Source organism: Varroa destructor, unplaced genomic scaffold (genome assembly GCF_002443255.2).
Source record: "Varroa destructor unplaced genomic scaffold, Vdes_3.0 BEIS01000007.1, whole genome shotgun sequence".
NCBI classification, from domain to species: domain Eukaryota; kingdom Metazoa; phylum Arthropoda; class Arachnida; order Mesostigmata; family Varroidae; genus Varroa; species Varroa destructor.
The window spans coordinates 3912806-3938479 of NW_019211460.1; the positions used below are offsets into that span (position 1 = coordinate 3912806).

At 37.0% G+C, this 25674-nt stretch overlaps 4 protein-coding genes across 33 annotated transcripts in view; 2 read left to right on the top strand and 2 right to left on the bottom strand.

Annotated features, from left to right (window-relative positions):
• Nucleotides 1-834: 834 nt before the first annotated feature.
• On the bottom strand, nucleotides 835-11853 carry eRF1 (eukaryotic release factor 1). 2 transcript variants are annotated; one of them, XM_022814615.2, is made up of 10 exons: nucleotides 11518-11853; nucleotides 7937-8112; nucleotides 7098-7162; nucleotides 6656-6875; nucleotides 6087-6151; nucleotides 5643-5771; nucleotides 4940-5086; nucleotides 4485-4585; nucleotides 3813-4054; nucleotides 835-3399 (listed from the first exon to the last, which is right to left on the bottom strand). In XM_022814615.2, exons 1-10 carry the CDS (start codon nucleotides 11595-11597, stop codon nucleotides 3317-3319), a joined length of 1308 nt encoding a protein of 435 aa, XP_022670350.1. In that variant the 5' UTR covers nucleotides 11598-11853; the 3' UTR covers nucleotides 835-3316. The 2 variants fall into 2 exon arrangements, with proteins under 2 accessions (XP_022670350.1, XP_022670351.1); XM_022814616.2 differs by lacking the exon at nucleotides 11518-11853 and adding an exon at nucleotides 11005-11159.
• A 151-nt stretch (nucleotides 11854-12004) lies between these two features.
• On the top strand, nucleotides 12005-14795 carry cype (cytochrome c oxidase subunit cyclope). Of its 9 annotated transcripts, none has more exons than XM_086975212.1 (4): nucleotides 12077-12145; nucleotides 13951-14006; nucleotides 14183-14317; nucleotides 14509-14795. In XM_086975212.1, the coding sequence occupies exons 3-4, from the start codon at nucleotides 14213-14215 to the stop codon at nucleotides 14623-14625; spliced, it is 222 nt and encodes a 73-aa protein (XP_086831338.1). In that variant the 5' UTR covers nucleotides 12077-12145; nucleotides 13951-14006; nucleotides 14183-14212; the 3' UTR covers nucleotides 14626-14795. The 9 variants fall into 9 exon arrangements, with proteins under 9 accessions (XP_086831343.1, XP_086831337.1, XP_086831338.1 ...); XM_086975209.1 differs by lacking the exon at nucleotides 12077-12145 and adding an exon at nucleotides 13097-13339; XM_086975217.1 differs by lacking the exon at nucleotides 13951-14006 and having other exon boundaries at nucleotides 12005-12145; nucleotides 14190-14317.
• A 954-nt stretch (nucleotides 14796-15749) lies between these two features.
• On the bottom strand, nucleotides 15750-20789 carry LOC111254618 (uncharacterized). 6 transcript variants are annotated; one of them, XM_086975206.1, is made up of 5 exons: nucleotides 20644-20789; nucleotides 20209-20533; nucleotides 19762-19938; nucleotides 18688-18806; nucleotides 15750-17440 (listed from the first exon to the last, which is right to left on the bottom strand). In XM_086975206.1, the coding sequence occupies exons 3-5, from the start codon at nucleotides 19871-19873 to the stop codon at nucleotides 17240-17242; spliced, it is 432 nt and encodes a 143-aa protein (XP_086831332.1). In that variant the 5' UTR covers nucleotides 19874-19938; nucleotides 20209-20533; nucleotides 20644-20789; the 3' UTR covers nucleotides 15750-17239. The 6 variants fall into 6 exon arrangements, with proteins under 6 accessions (XP_086831332.1, XP_086831331.1, XP_022671400.1 ...); XM_086975205.1 differs by having other exon boundaries at nucleotides 20209-20543; nucleotides 20644-20788; XM_022815665.2 differs by lacking the exon at nucleotides 20209-20533.
• Nucleotides 20790-21054: 265 nt separating this feature from the next.
• Pstk (Phosphoseryl tRNA kinase) overlaps nucleotides 21055-25674 on the top strand; it is a 7981-nt gene continuing 3361 nt past the window's right edge. Inside the window, exons 1-3 of one of the 16 annotated variants that reach the window (XM_022815645.2) lie at nucleotides 21055-21510; nucleotides 22447-22540; nucleotides 24326-24396. In XM_022815645.2, the coding sequence (XP_022671380.1) occupies nucleotides 21467-21510; nucleotides 22447-22540; nucleotides 24326-24396 (209 nt within the window). In that variant the 5' untranslated portion in view covers nucleotides 21055-21466. Of the gene's footprint in view, nucleotides 21591-21666; nucleotides 21684-22446; nucleotides 22551-24151; nucleotides 24397-25674 lie in introns of those variants that run through there. The other 15 variants (XM_022815646.2, XM_022815653.2, XM_086975198.1 and 12 more) reach the window with 15 other exon arrangements.

Genomic DNA, 25674 nt, shown 5'->3' on the forward strand with positions numbered 1-25674 from the left:
CCAGCAACAACACTTTCTTCTTTTGTTTATTTCAGCAACGGTAGCAGTAGATAAAAGTAACTAAAGAAAATAGTATCATAATATACTGTTATTTAAAACGAAAGAGGGAGAGTATGTTTTACGCACGACCTACCAAAATTATTTTTTTCTTGGGCACATTGCAATCACTCAAGGGAAGTAACACTTTATTGAGTACTGTCAGTGTTACAACTTAGAAGGCTTTTTACAGCGTTTTGGCAACTACATACACGTAAAACTTGAAAAGCTAATAGAATCTCGATTCATATTTCCATGTAAATCGGCATCCTTTGGTTATTCCATCTCGTCATATTTGTGTTAAAATAGTTTGTTTTGAAACGGATTTATTTTTGGGAATATAATTTTGAGAGTAACTCCGCCATGTCCGCTTACTTTATGCTTATACCCGAATACAGAATAATACGATCTCAGTATCTTTTACCTTGAACCGTAAAGACAAATATTTTTCGCACGTTTTGATATCATTACACTTACAATGATCTGAATTAATTTACTCTTTCTAGTACATAGAAATGACTTATATTTGTAGTAGATTAGAATCGACTCCACGTTAGTAAAGATAGATGTGTTTTCTCTGGATTGCTCTGTGGGTGCTTGTTGCTTAAAAACAACTCTCAACGTGCATATAGTAGAAAATGTGCGCTCTTTGTATAATCCCAGACTCTTAGTGATCGTTACTGGCGTACAGCAAGAAATACAGGTTGAAACAAACGGTAGAGTGCAATGCAAAAAGGAAGCTAAATGATAAAAATGAACCTAGTGTGTCACTAACGTTATAATAAGAACACAATTGACTCTGAGGAAGTTCCTACAAGACCTCTATTGCACCTTTATTAATAAACTGTATGCGAAACTTGATAACTTGGATCTATTTTCTTCTGGCCAGTCATTGGTTTTACTCTACAATAGAGCACTGTTTACCGACTATCTGCTTCTTGCTTATTCTGAGTTTCGCTAAGTGCTGCCAACCGTCCGCTTTCCACAAAGGAATATAATAATTACAATGACTCCATTATTACCATTGCATTGCAATAATTCCAACAAAAAATTGTAAATCTTCGACACTTTCTCTTATCAGAACAAATGACGTTTTTTTCTGTTTCCACTGGTTCTCTGTTTTAGTTCATTAGTAACTCCATGTAGTTATATGGAGCATACACACACCCATTGCTAGTTCATATTTTGATCATTCAAGTCATTTTATCTTACGGCACTCAATTACACCCATTTATCTCTGTAAGCCTAATCTAACGGATTCGTACTCTGTACAATTGTGCAAAGATGAGCCAGGTGTTTTCCTTTCTTTGAATCACTTATTAACATAGTGTTTTTTAAGTCATTCACAATTCTTTGAAGACTTATCAGGAATTAAAACGAGTATCCTTAGTTCTATGATGTTATTCAAATTTACACCCCTGTCCAAGATATTAAACTGCCTCCGGGTTGGTATGGTCACGTACTAGGAACGAAACTGCGGAAATACGTTTCACCATCATACTTTACTTTTGGATGCTTTTTTAGCTTCTTAAAGACTGTATGATTATATAAAGCATAATAGTCTACTTTCTTCTAAGTTGCAAGTACGGGACCGCATTGATTTACAGGTGCCCAACCAGAATAAAACCGAGGACCTTTGGATTCCAAGTTTCTAACGCTACCGCTTACTCTATGTCATACAAGTCACCTCAGATTTAGGTGATTAAAGAAAATGCATTGAATTATTCCACTTATTATTCATCTAACTTTGAGAAGTCAAATTTGACGTGTAAATTTTCGGCGAACGGCAAGGTCTTTGTGCCTATATCCGTCGAGTTAAGACGACCAAAAGTAACTTATCTTCAAAACAAAAAACAAATAATTTTTTTTATTAACACCCATACATCTCTCGTAAAAGGGCGTAAACTCTTTGACGGTCACTTTACGTTTAGCTACTACCATTGGCTGCTTTCTTTCCATTGTCAACAAGATGAAGACAATGGAAAAATTATTCGTTTCAATCCCCAGGAGGACGAATCCCTTTACGGTCTTCTTTTTTTTGTACGGGACTTTAACCCAAAATAATACATAAAATGCTAATCGAGGTATCGCAGATAGACCATCAATATTTACGGAATAATTGAGTCCTAAGAAAAGTATTCAAAGTTCGTTCGCTGTAATTTGGTTCAGTCGTAATCAGCCGGGAGTATCCAGATGAGCAGGCAGAGTTACTTGACCGGCCGATATCAACAGGATGGTACCTTTTTTTACATCCAATTGCCAATCTAAAATACTTTGGGCTGAGAGAATAGCATATGTTATAATAGGATTGAATAAAATGAAAAAAAAACGTTATATGTAACGGTGAAAATGTCTGCCAATCCAAAGATGTTCCCTTTGACACGAGCTGGAACATTCTTTTTATTTTTTCAAATTTACAGTTATAATATGAATTCATTTTAACGATAAATACTAGCGCAAGACGACCGATAAAACGATCATTGATCAGACTGAAACTTGTTCTGGCTCCAACTCGACCTCTCGCAGCCGCCAAATATCGTTCGTCATCATCATAATCCTCAATAATAATAATGATGGTGACTTTGATAGCATTCCGGGTGGCAGGACATTGGCAGGGGTAAACGTAGAAGAGTACAAACGACCACCACCAGTTAGACGAAACAAATACACGAATAACTGTCATAATAATAATAGTAATAATTATAATAATTTATACTACAGAGGTTAAATAACTATTTGTAAATAATCAAAATGATCTTATTTATAAGCTACTATTATTTCTAGTATATTTGTTAGCTTGTTTGTCATCTAATTATATCGTCATGATCATATTCAGAGTTTTGTTTTTCATTTAGCATACAAAATAGCACAGTCCTATTTTCGTGTGGCTGCTCTTTCTATACTTCAGTTTTTATTTCCTCTTTATGTGTGCAAGCGCGTGACTGTGTGTTTGTGTTCTGAGTAAGGTGTTTTTTTTGCAGCCGTATATTTGTTCCCCCCACCAGTACCAGCTTCACTCTCGTTGTTATTTTGTAATTTTTGCCCTGTCTGCAAGCAAGTGCGGCTTCGGCATCCGCTCATACACTTTACAAGTTGGCTTTGTGTCAACTAAATGTAATTCAATCAGTAAGCTATTCTTACTGTCTCTTTGTTACTCATTGTAATTTTATGAATTCGTTTGTCATCTTTGCTGACGAATCTCCTGCTAGACCCGCCGAAGGAAAATAATGCGAACAAACAACAACGGTTAGCGCTCATTCACAGAATCACCAGAATCATTTTAGAAATCGTCAAGATCAAAATCTTCATCGTCCAACTCATTGGCTTCGAGACTTTGAAAGTCCACACGGTACCGAAGGATACCTGAAACATCACACACGGCGCATAACTTTAACTTTCAACTTTCAAGGTAGCATTTTTAAGCAACTTATAAGATTATCATTACAGCCTGGACGGATACATGACATTTGAAAAAGGTGTTATCGATCAAGATAGCAAATACGTGTATTTTTAAATTGTAATCATAATTATTAATATTGTAAAATCAAGATGTCCTTTGACATCCTCTTATAGAGCGAATATGTTCTCTAAAGAAAGAGTTTTAACAATGTCTAAAATGAGTTAACGTTAATAAAAACATGAAAAAACGCGGGTTTCGTTCCTACATATGATAACCTGCGTTTTTCTAGTTTAGTTTTTATTTATTTATTTCATTGCTTATTTTATGTATTTATTTGTTTATTATTTATTTATTTGTTATTATTATTTAGAATTACCTCCAATGCCTCCAAAGCCTTTGACATACTGTGAGCCTTCCTGACTACGATCGGTAATAATTTCAAGCGTTGCGCCAAAATTCTTGTAGTTATTGGCAAGCCACTCGAGTAATGGGCAACTCTCTGCCATTTCAAGTTCAGTTCCCGTCTCCTTGTCGACAAAATGAGACTTGTCTTTCTCTTGCTCAGGAGTTAAATGAAGAACCACTTGTTCTTCCGTAGCGCTCTTCTTGAGTACGTACCTGAGTAAATCAAGGAAAAATAAGCGTAAGCATCCGGTTGCTGTGTACCAGTAAGCACCTTGATAGCTAAGTGTCAAACAAATAGAGAGCAATAAAATTTTATTTTTTCATGTAAATTATGTTTTATAAGTCGTTGGTGGACCTTGGAGCAGCAACCCCTAGTCCCTTTCAACCACAGGCCTGACCGTACAAGCCACCTCGTGAACACTAGAACCAGCATGGCCAACAGTATGAAATCTCTTCGACATTTGTACTCCTTGGCTTAGTAATCCGCGAGCTAAGCGCCGAAGACGGTCAATTCTATTGTCGTAAAATTAATCGTGTAGATCTCAATACATACAGCAAAAAATATAGACTAAGCTATTTACTTTTCCGCATCGGCAAACGTTTTTTACATAAGACATATTATTAGGGAACCTATATTACTAACCTCATAGTATCGAGATTTTCCCAGCAAATAAGGATTTCAACCGCGCCCATTTCAAGGCCTTTTAATGTATCTTCCACGCCAAAACAGAATTTACCCGTGTCCTGAAAAAGCATATGTCATCTTTCAAGTGCAACTAGAATGTATACTACAGATGATGGTTAATTAATTAATCACCTAGGACAAGAATTATTTTCAGAAATATTTATTGACCTACTGCCACTAAGCCTTTCAGATTGCCGGTAGTTCGGTTCGATTACAATATACGCCTTGGAGTTTTTGTTTTTCAACTTTTTATTCTATATGATTGCTTATAATGATTGAGAAATACTATAGTGATGCACTAGAACGTATTCATGTGTATAATTGGGTCGGCTATGATTTATAAAATTGTTGTAGTGAACAACCTAATTATAGTGAAATAAACCTTCAATGTATAAATATATTATTTTTTGTACCTGCGAGATTTCATCAAAATATCGTCCAATAAGCTTTTTCTCCTGAATGAATTTCACATTGGACAAGACCTCCGCGCTCAGTTCAATGGCTTGGTTGAATCCGTTTTCTCCACCATACGAAACGTCCACTAATTTTAGCACCTTTGTCTATATTCACACCACAATATTTCAAATAATAATATACAAAGAGAAGGTTTTACATATCATAATGTTTTATTTGCAGTTGTAATAATACAGGAAAATATTAAAAATATAGGAAAAAGGAAAAGTTGGAACAAGCACAATATAATGACATGTAGTTGAAGACATACACAGTAGTAGTTCTTGTTTACGACTAATACTTTTGACGTTAATATAAAATTGTTTCCTTTTAAATGGGTTAATACCTGCACCCTTAACTTCTTTCTGCCATAAAAACGCACTTTCTAATTTCGATCACACTTAAATTTCATAAAACCATGCCAACACACCATAAAAACCCTTTTTATCTTGAAAATATGATAATCAAATTCATTACTTTTCAATATAAACGATCAAACGGAGATGTTTAAAGCACACTAGGACACTTTTCGCTAAATATTGAGACTTCTGAGCTACTTTCATCCTTCTGATTCGCACTACGCTTGTGGCGTAGTGCGAATCAGTTTTGAGCGCTCAGGTGCAGCCGAAATAACTTCACCTAGTACAGTAAGTAAATTTTTACCTGTAACCTTGGGTCGAACATGTCGGATTGCGAGAGTTCAGTTTTAAAATCCGCGCTTCCAGCTAGGATGAGCCCTGCCACATTCGGCCTGTCATTTGTCACAAATAGCTGTGTCGCCACCTCAGCGACCTGGATATAAATAGACATGAAAATTAATGAAATGTACCACCATTATAATATATATATATATATTAGAATTAAGATAGTTGTCTTCGCATGAAAGTGGTGAATGTATGCATGCTCGTTTTCGTGCTAAAACATTACTAACATAACATAAAAGCTAACTAAAAAATTGAAAAATATATTTTTCGAATGTCGAAGGAGTATTAAAGCGAATTGCTAAATTAAATTGCTAAATTTGTAAGTTTTTTTTACATACTTCTATCATTTACCTGATTCTATTTAGTATAGTGCAAATAACGTCGCAAATAATAGAAGACTTACCTTTCGCACGTAATTGTGACGCTTTTCCATTCGAAGACGCGCAAAACGTAAAGCTGATTGACCTCCTGTTATCACACATCAAATAGATAACAAGATATATGTTGTAAAAATGATTAACAAGCCAGCACAGATAATCAATTCTATTATTTTTTTACATGTTTATGTTCAGCGTTATTACTATTGTATATTTTTTTGCATTTTAGTATTCGGTTTATTATATGCGAATCAAATCGATGTTGTATTGCTGAATATATAAAACCTTTTAACATTCTTTTGGCATTTTCTTACATCTACTCTGGTATTAGATTTTTCCGGTATTTTTGAACTATATATATTACCTGGAGTCCTTATAAAAAGGCAAATAAGTATTTCAGAATCGTGTTCGCGCAATTATTTCCTGTAAATTGGCGATTATAATATAATCTCCAAGCAAAATCGAAGACAACAGCGATGAAAGTAGTACGACGACTTTGCTTCTCTGTCCATCCGTTGCGGATGGCTTGGCCTTTGTACTAAAACAAAAATCAACCACACTGCAAGATAGTGTCGAAGGAGAAAAACAAACTTGCCTCGTCCATGTTTTTTCGGTAGATCAACATTAAATTTATAGAGGACATCACGAGTGTTCCCCTGTAATGTACCGAATAACGCGCCGTTTCCGTCCATAACGATAAATCCGAATTTGTTGTCATCTGCTAAGAGAGCAGACAAGGCTTCCGTATGAAATTTATTATCGCACAGGTAGAGTGATGTGTTGATCGGCTTGAATGGCTCAAAGTCAATGTTCACCTAAAACGTAGGAAAAAACCTGCCTTGAATGAATGGAGATGGGGTGACGAGCGCTTGGCGAAACTGTAGATGAACTCACGAATATATGTACATATACGTGGTCCTGCGCATAGACCGGCATATTAGTACTTTTTCAGTTAAATCGTTTGTGAGTCTTCTCAATGGTTACGCTGTAACAAACAAAGCGGCTGCTGCTCTAACGATAATTTAGCAAGTGCTCACCTTTTTTTCTTTTCCTTCTTCTGTAACGATCGTTCCACAATAAATCACGAGTCCATTCGGGGGGACTGCAATCGAAGATATAATAGAAAGTACAAAATAATCAATATTTGCTCGTCCAACATACCGGCATCCACGCATCCGGCTCTGTGACGAGTGTATGTATGCACATTTTTATCAAAAAAGGCCTGGATGGATTTTGCGTTTCCAAATGTAATACGCATATTTCTAGTTTATTGAATTATGATAAACGTATTATATATTATATAATTATGAAGAATATGTGTATTTTATTTAAAAATATAGGACAGATTCACTCGCTCTGTAATGAATATTAATTATCGGTAAATGGTGTTACTATGTATTATACTCCGGAAATCGAATATATCCACTAAAGGTTTCGTCTGGTAATAAGTCGTCGAGGCAATTTACAAGCCGTTTTCATAGTATTTTTAGGAATATTAAAGCATAAACTCTCTACTGTATGTGTTCTAAAATTATGAAATAGGACTGTAATAAAAATCCTCAAAGCAGGTCATCAGCAAAACGTTTGATTTTAGATCGTGGAGAAGGAAAGAAGCTGTGTTGAAGTTGTGTGTATTGGTTAAACTCATATAACGCTTCATAGAGACACGGTAATGTTCGCACTGATCTGCTTAGTGTAAGCGCTTTTGGTACAACCGTTTTAGCAGACTAACTGGATATACCTGAGACAGCCTTTCCAAAATTTAGACCGATCTTGTACACAAAATAAACTACAAAGAGAATTTCTTGAGAAATGCATTGTCTCTTATAGCAAAATGAAGTGCAGCTGTGCGAGTCCGCAGCGTATCCGTGCTTACCTTTTGTATAAAGTTTAAGGCGATGCTGTACAGACGTAATAGCTCCGAGTACCGATAGGCGATTCACTCGAGATTTGATATTCGATGCCGTTCCAAACTCATCTGCGAGCATTTTTGAAATACGCGATATTTGATCCTTTGGAGGAATAATCAGAGAAATCATGCTCGTGCCATTTCTGTAAAAGGAGCCAGTAGCAGGGACAATGTATTAACGATAAACGACACAACTCAATACGAAACAAAGGCGGACCAGGGCGTTGAACACTACGAGTCTAGTTATACTTCAGCTGCTGTACATAAGTAAACGTATTAAAAGTAAATGGAGCATGCGATATTTAAATAATAGGTTGGCTTGTGTATCTTCCTTTAAATAGCCATTTAAGGGCTGACAAAACTAGATTTTGCGTCAACGACACACTGAAGATGAGTACAAACCAGTATTCAGTAGGTCTATCACTCGACTTCCGTCAACCTTCGTTTCATAGTTCAGTCACTCTTTTACCTTCTTTTTTACTTTTACTTTACACATTATTGATTTAATATTAAACTTAGTATATTAGTGAAATACTTCTTGATATAGTTGGGTTGCATACTGTCACAAACACGGATTAATAATAACAGTAATAGAAATAATTACGTAGTTCAATATTATTTCAAAACAAGCACTAATCTCATATTTCAAGATGACGCTATTTTATTACGGTGCGGAATTTCGCAAGGTTTTTTTTTCTATTCAAGGTGTGTTTGTATTCTTTGAATTCCGAGGCCGTTCACTCATTATTCTATCATTTGGCCTTTAGCAGGCTATTGTAGTGAGTTGAAGAAAATCAAAAAATACGAGTGGTCTACGGATGAGTTCCATCCTTGAACTACAGCTGCAAAGGCAGTTCGCCGTATAAACCTACTATTCGGCCAGAAGCACCGTAACCCGTGACTTCAAAACAATCCGGGAAAGCAATTCTGAACCCGAAGATGGGTCTTGTGAAACGTTTCCTGCAAAAGGTAACTAATGTAGATTTGAAGGTTGTAGTGGAAGCCGACTGATCTTAAAGTGCACAGGTACTATCTATCAGGTTCAATGAATGTGAAAATACAATATCTGTTCACTTCAATCAAATTAGGAACACGAATTAGTAAAACACTTAGGTGCCTCATGACTTATGCGAGGATTAAAAAACAAACGTCAAAACGTTATGATACAACATATACCTCACACCGAATTGTGACTTGTGATAAAAGTGGATCCTCTACACTGATCGGAAAAGGTATCGGGTGGATATAACTAAACCGGCAAGACATCACCCTAAGCCAATTTACAATTACAAAACCTTATGGCGCTTCTCTGGCGACTCAATGTAAATGTTGTGCATTACAGCTTCATTGGTCCTAATATACGTAGGATTACGCGTATTACGTAATATAATGCGAGTATAGTACTGAGTAGTACAAGTGAAGTGTACTGTCAGCGATTGGAGAAGCAACAAAAAACTCAGCAGTCAGCAGCCAAGAATAACGAACAGAGGTAAACGACTCCTATTACAAAAATTACGATAGCAAAACTTCAAGAGTTGTAGTTGGAAGCTCCCTGCTATCCTCATACTCTCCAGATATTGTTCTTTCAGACTAACATTTTGTTTCAAAATTTCGGTAACGTCAGAATAAAAAAACTGTAGAAATCTGAACCAAACATCGAAATTGCTACTTGAAACCTTTGTGCCCCAAACCTAGTCGATGAAAAAAAAGTCAGCGTCTGAAAATGTTACTATGTCACGTGTGACACTAAACAACCTAAAATTGCCAATATTATTTATATGAATGTATCCTCATTATTATTGCATTGTTTAACAAAATACAACGCTAGGTACTGTAGTTCTTGCTTGCACTTGCCTCCAACGACAAATTATTTGTACGTTCTCCTGTTTTTGTAAGCATAACTTGAAATATATCCTTACTTGTGCAAAAGAAACCGTTAATTTGACTTTAAGAAAATAAATTCATTCAAAACTGAAGCGCATTCGCTGTATTGTTTGGTTGCTATATCTAACAAATGTTTTACTAAGAGAAGCAAACGCAAATGCATAAAAACAACGTCAGTGAAGTGTCATGAACGACGTGCGTTGTTTTATAATAAGCTGACGACAGTTCAAGCCCTTTTGTTCAACTTTTGTACCGTTCCAAAGCTACTTAACAACAAGCTTATAGGTAAGTTGGACGTGTGTGTGTGTGTGTGTGTGATCATTATAATATCAGCTTTAAAGTACACATCAATAGAAGTCAACAGCAACAACTTGTTTTTGCACTATTCTTACCTTTAAACATATATTTGTTAAGGTTTTCCTTAAAGAATAAAAGATGTAAAGGTGAACAAAACGGAACCTGCGAAATTTGCAAAAAAAAATACCTATAAAGCGCATGATGATTTACTAGTTAATAATAATTAGTTTAATAATATATTGACTATGCTGAGTCCATATGTATCAGTCTAGGTACAATTATTGTGGAAGAGATTTGAGGAGATTCTGATATGTCAATGGGGATTTCCTCTGGCAAGCTCTGTTAGATTTGGAGACAAATCGATGGAGCAAGCAACCGCTCTGGTCGGCCCGGCCAAGTGCCAAGGCCCGTTCATCTTTACTTTATAAAACAGCCATTCATGGACCATATGCTCAGTGCTCAGGATGCGGCTCCGGTTTACAACAAGAACAAATTTGTCCTCGTCTCTATAGTAATAGGGAACTCTACAAAAATATTCTACTACATTTGTGACATTGTTGTGTCAGTAATCCAGACATTGGTACCACAGTAATTTGCTACATAGATCCATTTCATGCAACCACAGCCAATTATACTCAGAACAATAAGCACTTATAAAATGTACATTGTACCCAGAAATAGCTAAAGATCATCCAGCCTTGTATCAATAACTTGCAGGGAGGTTCCACCCAATTTTCCACTAAAACTCATTGGTGCCACTTTAGTGGATCCAGTTTTTCCAATAAAGACGCTTGAATACATCAAATATGAAGATAAAAGAATTCTGTGCGACTTATTATCGCATATATACTTACTTAGAAATTTTATGACTGCCTTTTTCTAAGCATATGGGAAATTAGTTAGTAGGCCGACTACACACGTAAGATCGTCATTATTTTACCGTTGTACTGCAATCGTTTATCGCATGACAGGCGGACAGACGACGGATGCCGGGCGGTCCCGCACTGTGTCGGTGGTTAGTGGCATTCGCATCGCCATCATTTACAAACATTCACAAACATGCCGCTGTATCGCGTCGATTATCGTTTGTTCGCAAACCCAGAAATAAGCATAACGATCCTGGCTAACTTCATTAAAGCAGCAACGTTCGTGTTTTGTCAATTTTTTACCTGCTAGAAACTATCCACTAACATAGCTATGTATGCAGCAACAAATATAGGCAGGAGGCGCCCATAAACACCTAACAGACGTATGAATAGAGAATGATATGTTTAAGTCCACAACTTTGCCACTATTACGTATGATCTTTCGCATTTGAACTGCAATGGCTGATGAGTACGTTTGCAAAACAGGTGAAGTTGCCTTACCCTCTTGCTGCTTCAAGACTTTTGATGAGTTTCTTGATCTTCCAAATCTCAACATTACGATCTGCATTAGTCTCCTCCATTTTAAGGCTCTTTGAACGAACGAACGAAGCTGTTCGCTTTTTTCTATTTCGTCCTAATCAAACGACACTATGAACACTAAGTGAACTTCTGCTGCTAAGCAGCCGTGGTTCCGCTCCAACTAAACCAACGATTCCACCTGCCTCAGTGTTTTAGTGCAATGATTTTATCTTGATTAACAGATGTTACTTAATAGCCACAATTGTGGCAAAAAGTATTATCGGCACTTGTAGCTACTGCAGATAGGAGGGCAGTTGAAACGTAGAACTAGTCCACGGTATCACAACAGGCAGAGTGTGAAAAAGAAGAAATTATTATAATATATAAGGCAGCAAAGTACAAAACGTGGCAGACGGGCAGCAGACACTACCGGCACACAGCAAACCAACAACACACTACCGCACAACTACGACGGCCGCCGGCAGCAGCAGCAGCAGCACAAAGACACAAACAGACGAACCAGCTCTCACTTTTATTCTCTCCCTCTGCAGTAGCAACCTGGTCGCCGTTGGTTTAATTTTTCGGCTTTTTGCTGTTCGGCACAACAACGGTAAGCCGGCAACGAACTACTACAGTCAGTGAGGCACCATTAGTTATAGCAGCTGAAGCCTTTAGCGGTCACTAGTAGTCGTAATAGTTAGTAGACGACACACAGGTCCTGCTAGTACTAATGATGGCGGTTACACGAAGACTCTGCTATGCTCCGTTATTCTGTGCATTTAGGCAGGTAGCGTGCTATGGGAGTCACTTCGCGCCCGCCCAGTAATTCCTATTAAAGACGGCTACCACAGCTCAATCGAAGTGCTAAACCAAGTGATTGGGTGACATTCGAATCGTATCTGACAAACACACAGACGATGTTGTTGCTTTTTTTCTGGCTATCTGGCCCGTTTGGGTTCTCCGTTTCCTCACTCGTTCGTGTCACAGGACAAGAACTAATCGACTGGACTATCTGGTGTGAGTAGTTAATCAGCTCGTGCTGGATAATCAGCAACAATGATCTATGCGATTCTCCGTTGGAACAGGGATAGTAAACAGAAAGAGAGCCGACTTGCCTCGGCCTATTCGCCGACCCGGAACATGTGGCGCCGTAAAATGTGAATGCTTGCCACAATGAAAACAACTGGAAAATATGCACCGGCGTGATACGACTGTGATACGGTGTCAGTATATTCAGCAGCTAGGTCGGCGGTCGGACCTTTCGCGCGAATTCTTCTAAATTGCCTAGTTTATACTGCTAAGTAATGGATTACGTTTGATTAAGGACCTATTGAGGTTGGAAACTCGAAATGTAGCAGTTTACTTTCGATTATGGCAGCAAAGAGAGAAGAATCATGTACAGGTTGGACTAGTATCTTTACCTGTTCAATATTCTATTCAAGGAAGCTTCTTAAACAATCGCATATTTTTAGATACAATGCGAACGAATTATCAGAGTTGTTGGACAAAATTCATGTCATTGATTAAGCTTTTTGATTTAATCAAATTTGGCACTAAGTTGGAACATTTGTGGTACTAATTTTAGTGTGTTCCGCTAACGGTGGTAAAGTCGTCTAGATTGAACTGCGCTAGTGTGAGACCCCAACGGCGAAGTTCTACGGTGCTTTAAATCACTCGTTTGCCCTTACAGACTTAGTTTATCTCTCGAAACTCTTAAGTTTGACCTCTGTACTCTTCTCCTGTAACGACACAACATTTTCAGTGCTGCAAACTGTAGAGGTGATCATCTATTCCGAATCAGAAGGTAGCTGATCTTTTGAAGGACTTTAGGTGATTTTTGCATGTTTCCATTCAACTGTGCATGAGTCCATATTTCTTCAAAAGAGAAGTTGTACTGATAAATGTTCTATGAAAAGCTATTTATAAGTGATGTTTTGGAATACAAAAACTTTGACCAAGATCATAAATCGTAAATATTGCATACTGAACTTCATAGTAATGCAGTTATTATCGCGCTTTGTGTCTTCGATGTACACAAAAGTTAGAAAAAAAATTCCGGTTTTATGTCCGGAATCGTCATTCAGCATTACTTAGTTTCGAACCTAGACCACCGCGTTTCCTTTAGTCTAGGGGCCAAACACGTTAGCACTGTACGATCAAGGGCACCTTAACGAAGACTGGGGCCGTCTTATGCGCTTAAAGGTAGTGAGGTGGTTTCGACTTTCACTGCGGCGGTAGAAAAACTCTCGAAATAAACAAGCTTTTTTGATTTTTGAAGTCACTGTTTTTTAAGTATAGTCGAATCTTTGTTTCATCAGGCGCATTCGTTAGTAAATAAAATGTGACGTCTTTTAGCCATGAATGCGCGCAAGGAGCTATAATTCAGAATCTAATCACAATGTAAAAAATCTCTAGGCGTCAGCTGGAGTGCGGGCTTTCTAACTGCATTTGTTACATCTTGCCCACGTTGGGTATGTTTACAGTAAAAGTTAATGTAACAATAGCAACTTATCAATAAATAATCTATAATCTGCAAAATCATTAAAGTGTGTAATGGTTTCCCTAAAATTCATTAAATAGTAACATTAAACGATATCTTAAATTTCCTTAAAACTACCTTTTTTTTAATGTTTAATTTGATGGAAAGTTTATAGCAGCTAAGTAAACTGAAAAGACGATGTCGGCTGCACCCGCAAAGTTCCATGGCCTGCTGAAGGATCATCTTCGCAAACATCTTTTAATCGCTCTTGCCGTCTCTTCGGCTACTGCGGCGGCATGGCAGGTAGGATTTCTCGTGTTATCAAGTTGCCACATTAACAGAGTCTTACTTCTTTGTGCTATTTATCAATTCTCCGTTGTCGCACAGCTTGTAAAATATAAACGATTTTAGATATCTATTCACCTTGTATGAGAGACTACAGACGAAGTTCCATTTTACAGTCTATACGTGATCTTATTATCACGTCGTTGCAGGTTCTGGTTGCTGCACCACGCAAGCAGGCCTACGCCGATTTCTATAAAACCTACGACGCTGACGCAGACAACGAGAGGATGACCAAACTTGGATTGTTTCAGTCTAAACAGCCGTAAAGAGCTGTACATCGTTCTTAAGTCTAAGTTGATAACTAAAAGGTGGAATACGAATCACAATGTAGAAAGATTTTAGCGTGTGCGAATAATTAAACTCATTGAATCGATGAACGTGAAGCCATAGCCAAAACGTCCATGAGTTAATAATAAATACGAAGGTTTTCACGTCATTTGGTAGTGTTCTCTTACTTGTAGTTAAAGAATATGGATATTTTCTTTAATTGTTTAATTTGTTTAATAGCATCCTAATAAAATATGTAAAAAATAGCTGACATAAATTGATTTTTTTTAATTATTATTTTTTAATTTAATTTATTTAATTATTATTGTTGAGTATATAATAGTAAAGTAGTGGTAAATAGTTAAATGCAATCGATAGTGAATTAAACATTCCGTTAGCTATGAAGTTTTATCATGGCGGTTTGTACAAGCTATTGATATAGCTTGTAAAACAATTCAGGACCGGGAATGCTCTGAAGTATTGATACACTTCAGAGCATTCCCGGTCCTGAATTGTTTTTGATTCATAACTGTTTTGTGATTTTATAGAGAACTATAGCAGATTCAAATAGTGCTTAGATATTTGTAGTTGTAGCCAATAACCCTTTATTACATCATTAATATGGGTACTTGAGCAATTTTTGCATTGATTGGTTTTCATATAACCAATAGATACTTATATTAAGTAGGTACTGATTATAAGATAATGAAGCTTATTTTTACTTCTAAAGTGATTATAGCGCATTCATTGCTTCTAATGGATTATATTATGGGTTTTTGTATTAAAATTGGCTCTCTTCATAAACTGGAGGCCTAATTATGTACACCCTTTCCCGTACTAATGTTATCATGCCATCTCAATTATAATTACCTATTCTATTTACTTTTTCTGTACATTGATATTCAGTACATTATTATATTAATAAGAAATAAAATTATAATGATCGTTTGTTTCAGCAAGCCTGTTAAACGAATATAAAACACTATTATATAGTATAAGGATGTATCAGTTAATATCTATCAAATAAAATTAGCCTAGTTTAGTTGGTCCGTCCTGCGCTTACACTTCACCATTCCTACAAAGCTTGATGAACAGGTCAGACATCGAAGAAACAAACACTGTATTAATTTATGAGCCCATCAGAAGTTCTGTATGAACCATTCTGGGGAAATTTCTTTTGCTCTCTGTATTGAAAACTCCGTAATGTATCGCAGCGATTTATGATATTTACAAAGCTTAAGTGTTTCTTTTTGCTGACCATTAACACATACATAATTACGAATGTATGGTGCATATGTTCGGATATCTTAGATCTAAACGCTTCTGTATTTTCAATGCAGACACCGCAGTAATTGGTGCTCGCCTATCGCATAGGATCACCAGCCTTTATTGTCATAGTCTGATCAAAGGGTTTTATATTAGCAGACTCTTCTCTATTTTCATGTTTTATTAACGGTGCCTCACCGGAATACATATTGTTGTTATTTGTTGTGAGGCTACATTCGTTTTGCATATTTTTAATAATGGAACACAAGTACGTTTAAAACTACTTTCTATTATAAATATAGATTAGTATCATTATTATTTGTGTTTGTATGTGTATTTATGTTTTTGAACGTTGTTCATAAAGCATCGCCGTTTATTCTCAGTATGCGCTATATATATAAAGGGTACCATACTAGAATTAGGAAAACTTCGGCGGGTCGTTCATAGTAATAGACAAATGTTCTTGGTAACAGATAAAAGCATGACTCGGCATCTAAGGAGATACTGGGTCGTTTTCACGATTTGAACGATAATAAGCTATTATTCAGTCTCTTCGGACTAAACGAATCCCAACTAAGATCAAAAACTTTATTTTTTGCCCAAAGTCAACGACCTACGTTGTTGCTAGTTTTTCGCGCAAGTTTCGAAAAGTTCAAGGAAGATTTCTACGAGGCAAGCCGGAATATCGTGAATCAAGATTAGCTTCAAAGAGTTTAAAAATTTATCAAAATGGCTTAAAACATCATTTTTAATATACGTGGATTTTTATACAGGAATAAACGGCTGGTTCGGAGAGGAAAATAATCATTGTCAATCCGATCATTCAGGTAAAATCCAATAATTACTCTTTTAAAGTTTTTTGCGCCTTTTGGCACTTTTCGTACATTTTGGCCACTTTGAGTCCTTGCATTTTCGGGCCTCTGGCCCGCCATTAGCCTAAAGTTTAATTCCGCTCGAATTTTTTGTATGTAGATTATTTATGCAACTTTTTATCGACACTATGCCTATGAATATCTCTTGACACTTAAAGAAGGAATACTTTGAAACTAGTAAATGGTTTGGATCCCAAATTGAATGGCAATGAATAATGGTTATACAGGATAAACAAGACCGTCAGGAATGACACTTCTGGCACTTGTGGAAAATTTCGTTGTCATATCTGTTTTTATTTAGATACAGTTTCAAGAAAAAAGATAAGAAAAGTTTTAATTTGGGTGCCGTACCTATTAGTGAAATTGAGTGGACAGAATTACTGTTATGGAACTAGCTTATCCTTTGAACAACCCTCTTCATTATTTTTTAAATTATTTCCTCTTGTTCTTCGTGTTATTGATCTGAAGCTCGGATTTAATCATCTTGTTCAGCATTATTCTCTTCATCTTCATCATCATCCTCATCATTAACATTATTATTATTGTTATTATGATTACGAACAAGCCCGTCGAGCGGAGCATCCAGTGTCTTTAGATCACCGTTGATCCATCGTCGAGGATAGCGACGCCGCTCGAGATACACTAACAGCTGGTCAATTTCCATTTCAAGCTCCTCCTGAAACATTTTTAATTTAAACTACTCGTCATTCTACTTCTCGTTTTTCACTTCACAATCATTACCTTGAACAAATATTATTGAAAGAGATACTATCTAAGTTTGAGGTATCACAAACAGCAAATAAAAGACGTAAACTGTTTATTATTTACATTGAAGGCATTATATATATACCGCCTCAACTAGTAATCCACTACGCCAAAGCACTGTAAAGTAGCGTGAAATTAATCTTACATAGATTATTTTCAATAAGGCAACAGCGCAACAAAAAATTTCCATCAAGAGTTTAGTCGTATATTATTTGATCCAGTAATGGTGTTTTGGGTAGTAGCGTTTATATATATACATGCAAAAATAAGCGATTAATGGAGATGGTTCAAATACCGTTAGGGCATAAAAGCCTTGGCCATTAGCAGGATCGCAGTTTTAGTTTCTAACCTACGGCCATCAAACTCTACGGGTTATAACACTTCATTATTCACAAAATGGGTACTGGAAAACAACCAAACATTGGTTGGCTGTCACAGCGGGCATACGTTCATTTGTTATTCATGGTATTAAAGGAAAGCTAGTTCTTTCTGGAATAAACAACAATTTTTCATGGTAACAAACAATACGTTGCTTACAGAGCTGGAGCAAAGATCAGCTCTTACGTAGCCTCTGTGCACTGGTTAAACCCTGACCAAGATCAAAAGCTTCTTTTTTCTCACGAAACCAATAGTATGTATTACTTAAAGAGCCATTTTTAATACATCTGAATGTTTGATACAGATGTTAACGGCGTTTTGGAAGGGAATATATGAACTGCCAATTGGGTCGTCTACAAAAACTCTGTCGGTTAGCCGGTAATGTACTTTTTGGGCTTTTTAACAGCTGTGAGCACTTACATTTTCGAAGGTTTATTGTCCTGCTATCAGTCCGTTTATTTTCACTAGTTTTTTGTACTTGCTCTACTGTAATACTGTACTGAGTTTTTGATCATTAATATTGCTTGATATAAGGTTGCTATTAAAAAGCCTTTTTAGCATATTGAATAAAACAATATGCTAAAAAGGATTACTGAGTGGTTTCGGTGGCAAATTATAGCTGTAGTCGCGGTGAATGATCGTTATATTGACTAAACATGATTAGTAATGACACTACATACAAAAAACTTCATTGAGATATCCTTTTTTAACTAGATACAGTCTTAGAAAAAAAAAACTCACAGAGTGAAGTATGTATAATTTTCGAGTAAAGATACTCACATTGGGATCGGCTGCGTTAATCCATGTACGCGCGAGATTGCTCGCTCGCATCAGCAAACGTTCAGAGTCTGCGGCAAGTGCTGCATCACAGTTAGCCTGTACGTGTGCAACAGCGGCCCCTGAAAAGCATACCGTAAATCGATACGCGCCGTGGAAGGTGATTACGGAAATTATATACACTAGCACCGGAATAACAGACTGATATGTTAATAGTAAGCTAGATTTAACAATGCAAAAATTTAGCGGAGCACGCTCTATTCTACCTTTGAAGAGATATTTATCAGAGAAAGCACGCATCTTAATCTACAATGACTAAATTATTTATACGAATTTTAAAGAAAAATTATGCATTCAGCTACGGCCGACCCTTTTTGTTAACTCTGTTGAGATCCTGCTTCTACATGTTTTATTATCGCAACAGTAACTTTTTTTTAAAGCAATACAAATACCGATTTAATAATCAGAAAAGAATAATTTGCACTTTAATGAATAGAGAAGCAAGCTTTATTTAGCAACACCTAAACTAATAAAGATAAACACTTATAAAACCTTAGCTTGGACCATAGTCAATTGGCGTAAAACCGATAAGAAGTAGGCTTTTCTAAGCTCTATTCGTAAAAAAAATAACACATTAAAAAAAATATTTAGCGTATCACGGACAACAGGTTTTGGCAAGAGTATTCGAGCTGAAAAAGCAAAATTTATTTATACTATCCTATAGTGCATATAGCACGTGTGTGATGCTGTTGGAACAATCCCAAAAAAAATCATATTTAGGAAACATCCGGTTCGTGGTAAAGGAATATTAGAACTTCACAAAAGACTAAAGCTACCACTGGAGTTCGTTGCCACCACAAATCAAGTGGCCTAAGATACTCGGTGTTTACATAAAATAACACAAAAGGATTGCATGGAAGAAATATAGGTATATTGTACTAACCATCGGCAGTAAGCATGACTTTTCTTTTTAATTAGTAATAAATATTATACTGTCTCTAGATATAACTTCTATCTGTAAAGTACTGTTTTGCGTCATCTTTCTGGAAATTTTTTTTTAATCTATATAGAACTCACCAACGGCGGGCAGGATTCTACTGTGTCGACTCTTAAGCATATGTAATCGGCGCGTCTGATTCCGAATGCGATCAAGGAGAGCAGACTTACGTTCCTCAGAAAGATACTTCATGTTGACGGCGTTGATGATACTACACCCTTGTCTTCACACAAGAGTCGTTCTGGTGTACTTCTAAACTAAAAAGTTGAGTCAAAATGCATTACAGTTATTTATGAAACGAATCGTGAGTGTCTGTTACTAACGCCTTTCTCAAGCATCAGCATACCAGAGTTAAGTCTTGGTGCCTTTTTTTTTTTATAGAGCCTTTTTGGCTTGTATTCTTCACTGCGCACTGCACTCGACACGTTCTACCGCCGGCCACTGAATGACAAGCTCTTCATAAAGACAAAAAAATCGATGTAGTAGTGCTTTCATACAAAACACTCGTGACTTGAACAAATACGTACTTTTACTACTTCATTTCCTCTAGCACTCTCCTTATGGTCATGTGCGAGGACAAATCGCCAGAATTACTAACGAGTTCGATTTAACAAGTCGCAGCAAATATAGTCGTTCTCCTTGCTCGATGGAATGCATAACAGTATATAGTAAGAAAATGATTGCTATATTGGCAGTTCTTTTATTTATTGGCCAGTCTGTCGGTTGGTCTGTCGGCGCCTATTTGTTTACTATGGTGCCCTCTACTGTGGCACGGAACAGTCCATTAATGTGGTGCTCGTCGCGGTCCATGGCAGTGCTGGTGAATAGCAGCGGCTTTTCTGATCTTTTTTTCTGCGGGTTGCTTCGTGCAAACAACGACAACAACAGAAATTGATTAAAATTGGTTAAAATACACACGCAGGCAGATACACACGAATACCGGCACACACGCCCAAACGCACCTGGTCGATATTCCGTTAAGAGCTTGACAACGTTGCCGGAAACGGCTTCAGAGGATTATTCCATGTATTATATTATTACTAGCACTGTCTGCACGAGACGAATGGCGCGACCGCTCCTGTTATTGGCGGCAGTTGAGAATCGGAGGTCGTTGCTCCCTTTACCCTTTCTCATGTACTTGTTCGCTATTTAGGCTGCAGAGTTTCTCGTCTGCCGAGCGTCACAGAGTCGTTCCTGGTACAATCCCGCGACGATGGTTCCGCAGGAGCTAAGATATGACACGACACTTTAATAGCCAACCGCCCGCCAGAAACTAACGCACAGCGATAATAATAACAATAACAAAAATAGCGGCAAGGAGTGGCGCTAGACGCAGCACTAGCAGAGACTGCCATGGCCGCTTTAATAACAACAGCAGAAGCAGCGCGACCGAAAGGAAGAAATCGCACAAGTGGAAATCAAAACAACGAAAATAAATGGCGCCGATGGCAGTCCTCTTTTCCGGGTGCTCTTCACCCCAATAACCAGTATGTTCTGAGAAACTACGCTTTCTTTAAGCATTGCTTTCGGTTATCGGACACAATTAGGCAGTCGTAGACTCTGTGAGTCGAGCTGCACAGATGCTCCCGCACGCGCTGTCTATATGATACCCTTCTCTACCAGTCGGCAACGAACGGGACAAGCCAGAAGGACGAAGGAAAACATCTAGCGCCTGATGTCTGCTGAAAGTGCGTAGATTATGTATAACAAGAAATTTCAGTGCGGAAGTGGTGGATACGGTTTGCTACCCTTGTGTCGGTCGACGAAATAACAGAAGCTGTTATTATGTACTGCTGTTCTGTCTTCGATGTAGGTATAGATGGTGTAAGGTAATGGAAAACTACTTTCTCGTACAACTGTTTCTCTTGTCGATGATGATGATAATAGTGGAAGCAACAATTGATAGTAGGTAGGTTATTCTTTAGGTGCGCGGATAGAGAAAACTCAGGAATATTCAAGGTTGCAGTTAGATCATTAGAATCTACTGGCATAACCTACCATGGTAAGGTTTGATATAAAGCAGAAGCGAATCTACACGCGTTAATTGCATGCTTGATACCATTATGTTTGTTTTGTCATGTGGCTCCGGAAAGATCTCAAGCTATTCTTGCTTTCTATTTTACAAGGAACTTAACCGCCTTCTAGTGGAAAGAAAACAGGTTGCAAATTTGTTACAGCCTCAAAACTGCACCATTAATAAAGGTGATTTTAATAGCAAAAAAAGAAAGAAGAAATTATTGATAACTGTTATTTGTATTTTAGGTCGAAATTTTCACCGCCATAGTTCGCCTGTCTGCTACCACACACGAAACACGTTTAATCCATACATTTTAAAACGACCACTTTGACAACTATAATTAGGCCAGTTTTTACGTTCTCAAGACTTTTGCTTATCTGCAGCTGGCGCAGGCTGGCGCAGACTGGCACAGTAGAAGAGATTATCTTAGGACTCTCGCGGCAGCCAAGCAACGGGTCAGCCAGATCAATTGTATGATCGTAAATCTTGTGGCCGAAGAGGCGTGCGCGGCAGCTTAAAGTGTCAATCAGTTGACTTCATGACTCAAACACGCTGATAATAGCGGAAGTGTAACCACGGAATTGGGCAGCTTGGAAAACCAATTTACAGTTGAAGGAAATTAACCTTTAGTTGAGGGTGCGATTGGAAGCTGTGTTTGCTAGGGTCATAACGCTATACTTATTCTACTAATACCTAATTGTTAACCTACTTTAATCCCATTTAGTAAACCTACTGTTTTTCACCTCAGTTTGAATTATAGGTCACGTTTTCTAATGGTACAGGCCTACGCTTGCTCACTCATCTTGTATATGCCGCTCACCTTCTATTGGAACCAACTATGTGTAATGATTGGTACTATTGATATTTTGAACACATAGCACCTGATAGCTAAGCTGAGAGGTTACCGGGTTTTAGAAGTCCATTAAGGCTAGTTCTTGTGTAAACACAAAGCTGCTAAACGCAAAGTTCTTCTTATTTGATTTAAAACTGCCATTCGTTTTTAATGCATATAATGAATACAAGACAAAAACAGTTTCTTTTATGCTTCGCGTATTTCCTACGCAATCCTATGTTTTTTATGTGATGTCTATGGAAATAAAACAAATGTCACATTTCCAGCATTTCTATTAGCCATACGTAGAGTTTCATGACTTTCCTGCCAATTTTTTTTTCAATTAAGTGCATCACCGGCAAAATGCTTGTTGTGAATTTTATAAAAACCTGTATACTTTTAATCGTTAGTTTTATTACTAGACATTGTAATATAATTGAGTTTGAAAGTTTGCCATGATTGAATGTCATTGTTTTTGTATTTTTTAAATGCACTGTTGTTAATATTTAAGCTTATATTTATATTGCTTAAGAATTAAGCATGACCTAAAGCGCTCCCGGCTTTCACTCTATGGTCTATAGAGGGAGGCATCCTGGCTTTTCACTGCTAACAAAAAATAGGTATCAGTTATATTCACCCTTACGGCGATCTGCTGTAGCATACATTTACAGAGATAGGTTTCTGATGGAACGGGCCATATACAGCCTTGTATTTCTTGAATAATCGTGATGAAACGCTATCGATCACTTAAGATAGCATATTCGAGTTCTAAGCATATCTTGTAAGGCCATAGAGACTGATGAGCCACTGAGTCCTGTAATTCAAAAACCTAGGACCTCCGTACTTGCTGTACTTTGTGGTCATAACGGTATTCAGTTTGTCTTACAAAACAGCTTTTTAAAATATAAACAGTTTTCAATTTTGTGATATACAATGATTTATCGACTAACGACTTTATTAACCCATCGGCAGTAATATAATTTAATTTTTGTTGGAAGATCGAATCCTGTCAGATTTGTAAGCCTGTCGGATGTCCTACCCAAGATACTTAGAAAAACTTTGTTTACCCGAAGTCAAGGGTTTTCAGTGTACTACTGTTTATTGATGCTAAGCTGCTTTTTATGTGTCGAAAGAAGTAAGGTCTTTTAGTAAATGTAAACACCTTTTCTAACACAAAAGAAACGAGCGCGAGAATTTCGGATTTTAGCTCTTGTAGGATAAACAAGATATAAAAGAGAAGACTATATCATGTCTAGTACAATTGCGAGATTGTTTCAAGGCTCACAATATAATAAAATGGTATCCCCGAAATCCACAACTAAGGCATTTGTATATATCCCATATGGATAAAAAAATTGTGGCGAAGGCAACTATAAGATGGTTCTTTCGGGATGTTTCTAACAAAGTCTAAAAAGTTACTCTTTTATCAGTTTAGTTCAACATATGACCGTAAGAGTATATATTGATTTTTCTAAATTAAACTTACGTAAGCGGTTAATATCAAATTCGGGGTGGCTAGGTAGAATCTGTAAATTAGTATACGAAATACGCGGATACTAATTTATGCGTTTGTCGGAAAGTAAGTTTTCTCATGTTTTTGATGTTTTCTGATCGTTTTTAGATATTTGGGCCTGACATTAAGGGTAATCCATCATTTAGATGGCGGAAAAGAACGCTTCTACGGTGCTTGTTTTAATTTTCGGGCCTCCAGCCTCTGGCAAGACGACCCTAGCTGCTAATCTTAAAGGACGACTAAGTCAATGCCTTCTACTTTCATTTGATGACATTTTTTCAGCCGAAGAACAGAAAGTTGCCATTCAGACAAGAGGGAGTCTTAAAATACTGCGCAGGTATGACGTCTGCAGAGTAAGTAAAGACCGTTGTTTCTCTCAGAATATGTATAATTATTTTACTCTTTACATCCTTCCGGTAGCGTTGCACTGTCCGTGAGTACTGCTGCATCAGGATTGACACCATGAGGGTTTAATCCTAACAACGCTCTAGTAGTTAGATCGTCTTATTTGAAACAAGTCATTGTAGCATCCTCTCGAAGGGTATCATAGGATTAGCCATCGTAGCACCAATCTATTAGCATATCCCAAGTATTAAGCTGATAAATCATGCATAGGCTTATTTGCTGCACCGAAAACTGGTAAAATATTGCCTTACCGAACAATATCTAATGTTCTACACAATATTTAATGAGTTTGTGAAAAAAACGCAAATTGTGTTAGAAACAAAACGGCAGACTTCAACATAGTTTATACTCACTTTCGTGAAATCGGTTATTGGTTTGCATATTGTACACTTTATACATATCTCTTATATAAATTCATAAACAGAGATATTGACTTCGAAAAATATTGACCTTCACATGCACTGACGTTCTCATTTACCACTCGTTTATTCATCCAAGAAGAAATTACAAGAATTTTTTTGCCGCTTTATAGAAATAATTTGGTTAAAAAAGGTTTTTTTTAGCTTTAGTATATCTTTTTATCGTTATATTCGTTCGAGCGAGCTGTAGCGTTTTAGTTTAATATTTAATTAAATAAATAGTGCGTTGTTTACGGAGAAATAGATGTAAAAAGACATATGCAGGTAGGCCGCTTCAGAGGAGATAAACAAACCTGGATGCAATTTTAGGTTTTTTTTCTATTGACTAATCCTGAAAATATCCCGTTTTGTGCTACTTACAATATATCAGTTCGAAATTAAATGACGAAAATGGCAAGATCACCGTTTTTGTGCCTATCTGATTTACCTTTAGAGACTTCAGCGCCAGTGCCACAAAAGGCTCATTGAAACTGATCCTTTACAAATCGCTAAGCGATCGATTGCAAAATATGATTTTAAGTATTGTGTTACATAGAAGCTGCCTGCCATAATCGATGGGCGTAAAAAGTGTTGGAAAAGCTTTACAATAACGTTTTGTGTGCCTTATAAAATTTCGATCTCCTCGCTACTAAATTATATCTGTGTCTTTAGAGAACATTCTCCTTTCATTGACTGTACCTTCTACTCTTGCCAAGTACAGAAAGCTGGAGGATAGTCACTTGCATCACATAGAAGCGTGTTCTATTGGCTGTTCGATAAATATACATCGAATATAAATTATTTTAACAATTCGTTATTTTCGTTATA

Bases quoted from the DNA above. Each gene is read 5' to 3' on its own strand.
- eRF1 (XM_022814615.2), bottom strand. From the start codon at position 11,597: ATGGAGGAGACTAATGCAGATCGTAATGTTGAGATTTGGAAGATCAAG. The intron at 6,152-6,655 runs GCAAGTTTGTTT...GTGTGATAACAG, and splicing joins ACCGAAAAAACATGGACGAG to GAGGTCAATCAGCTTTACGT. The intron at 4,586-4,939 runs GTACAAAAAATA...ATGCTTTTTCAG, and splicing joins ATTTTGATGAAATCTCGCAG to GACACGGGTAAATTCTGTTT.
- cype (XM_086975217.1), top strand. From the start codon at position 14,213: ATGTCGGCTGCACCCGCAAAGTTCCATGGCCTGCTGAAGGATCATCTT. The intron at 14,318-14,508 runs GTAGGATTTCTC...ACGTCGTTGCAG, and splicing joins CTACTGCGGCGGCATGGCAG to GTTCTGGTTGCTGCACCACG.
- LOC111254618 (XM_022815665.2), bottom strand. From the start codon at position 19,873: ATGAAGTATCTTTCTGAGGAACGTAAGTCTGCTCTCCTTGATCGCATT. The intron at 18,807-19,761 runs GTGAGTTCTATA...TATGCTTTTCAG, and splicing joins TAGAATCCTGCCCGCCGTTG to GGGCCGCTGTTGCACACGTA. The intron at 17,441-18,687 runs GTGAGTATCTTT...AAAATGTTTCAG, and splicing joins TTAACGCAGCCGATCCCAAT to GAGGAGCTTGAAATGGAAAT.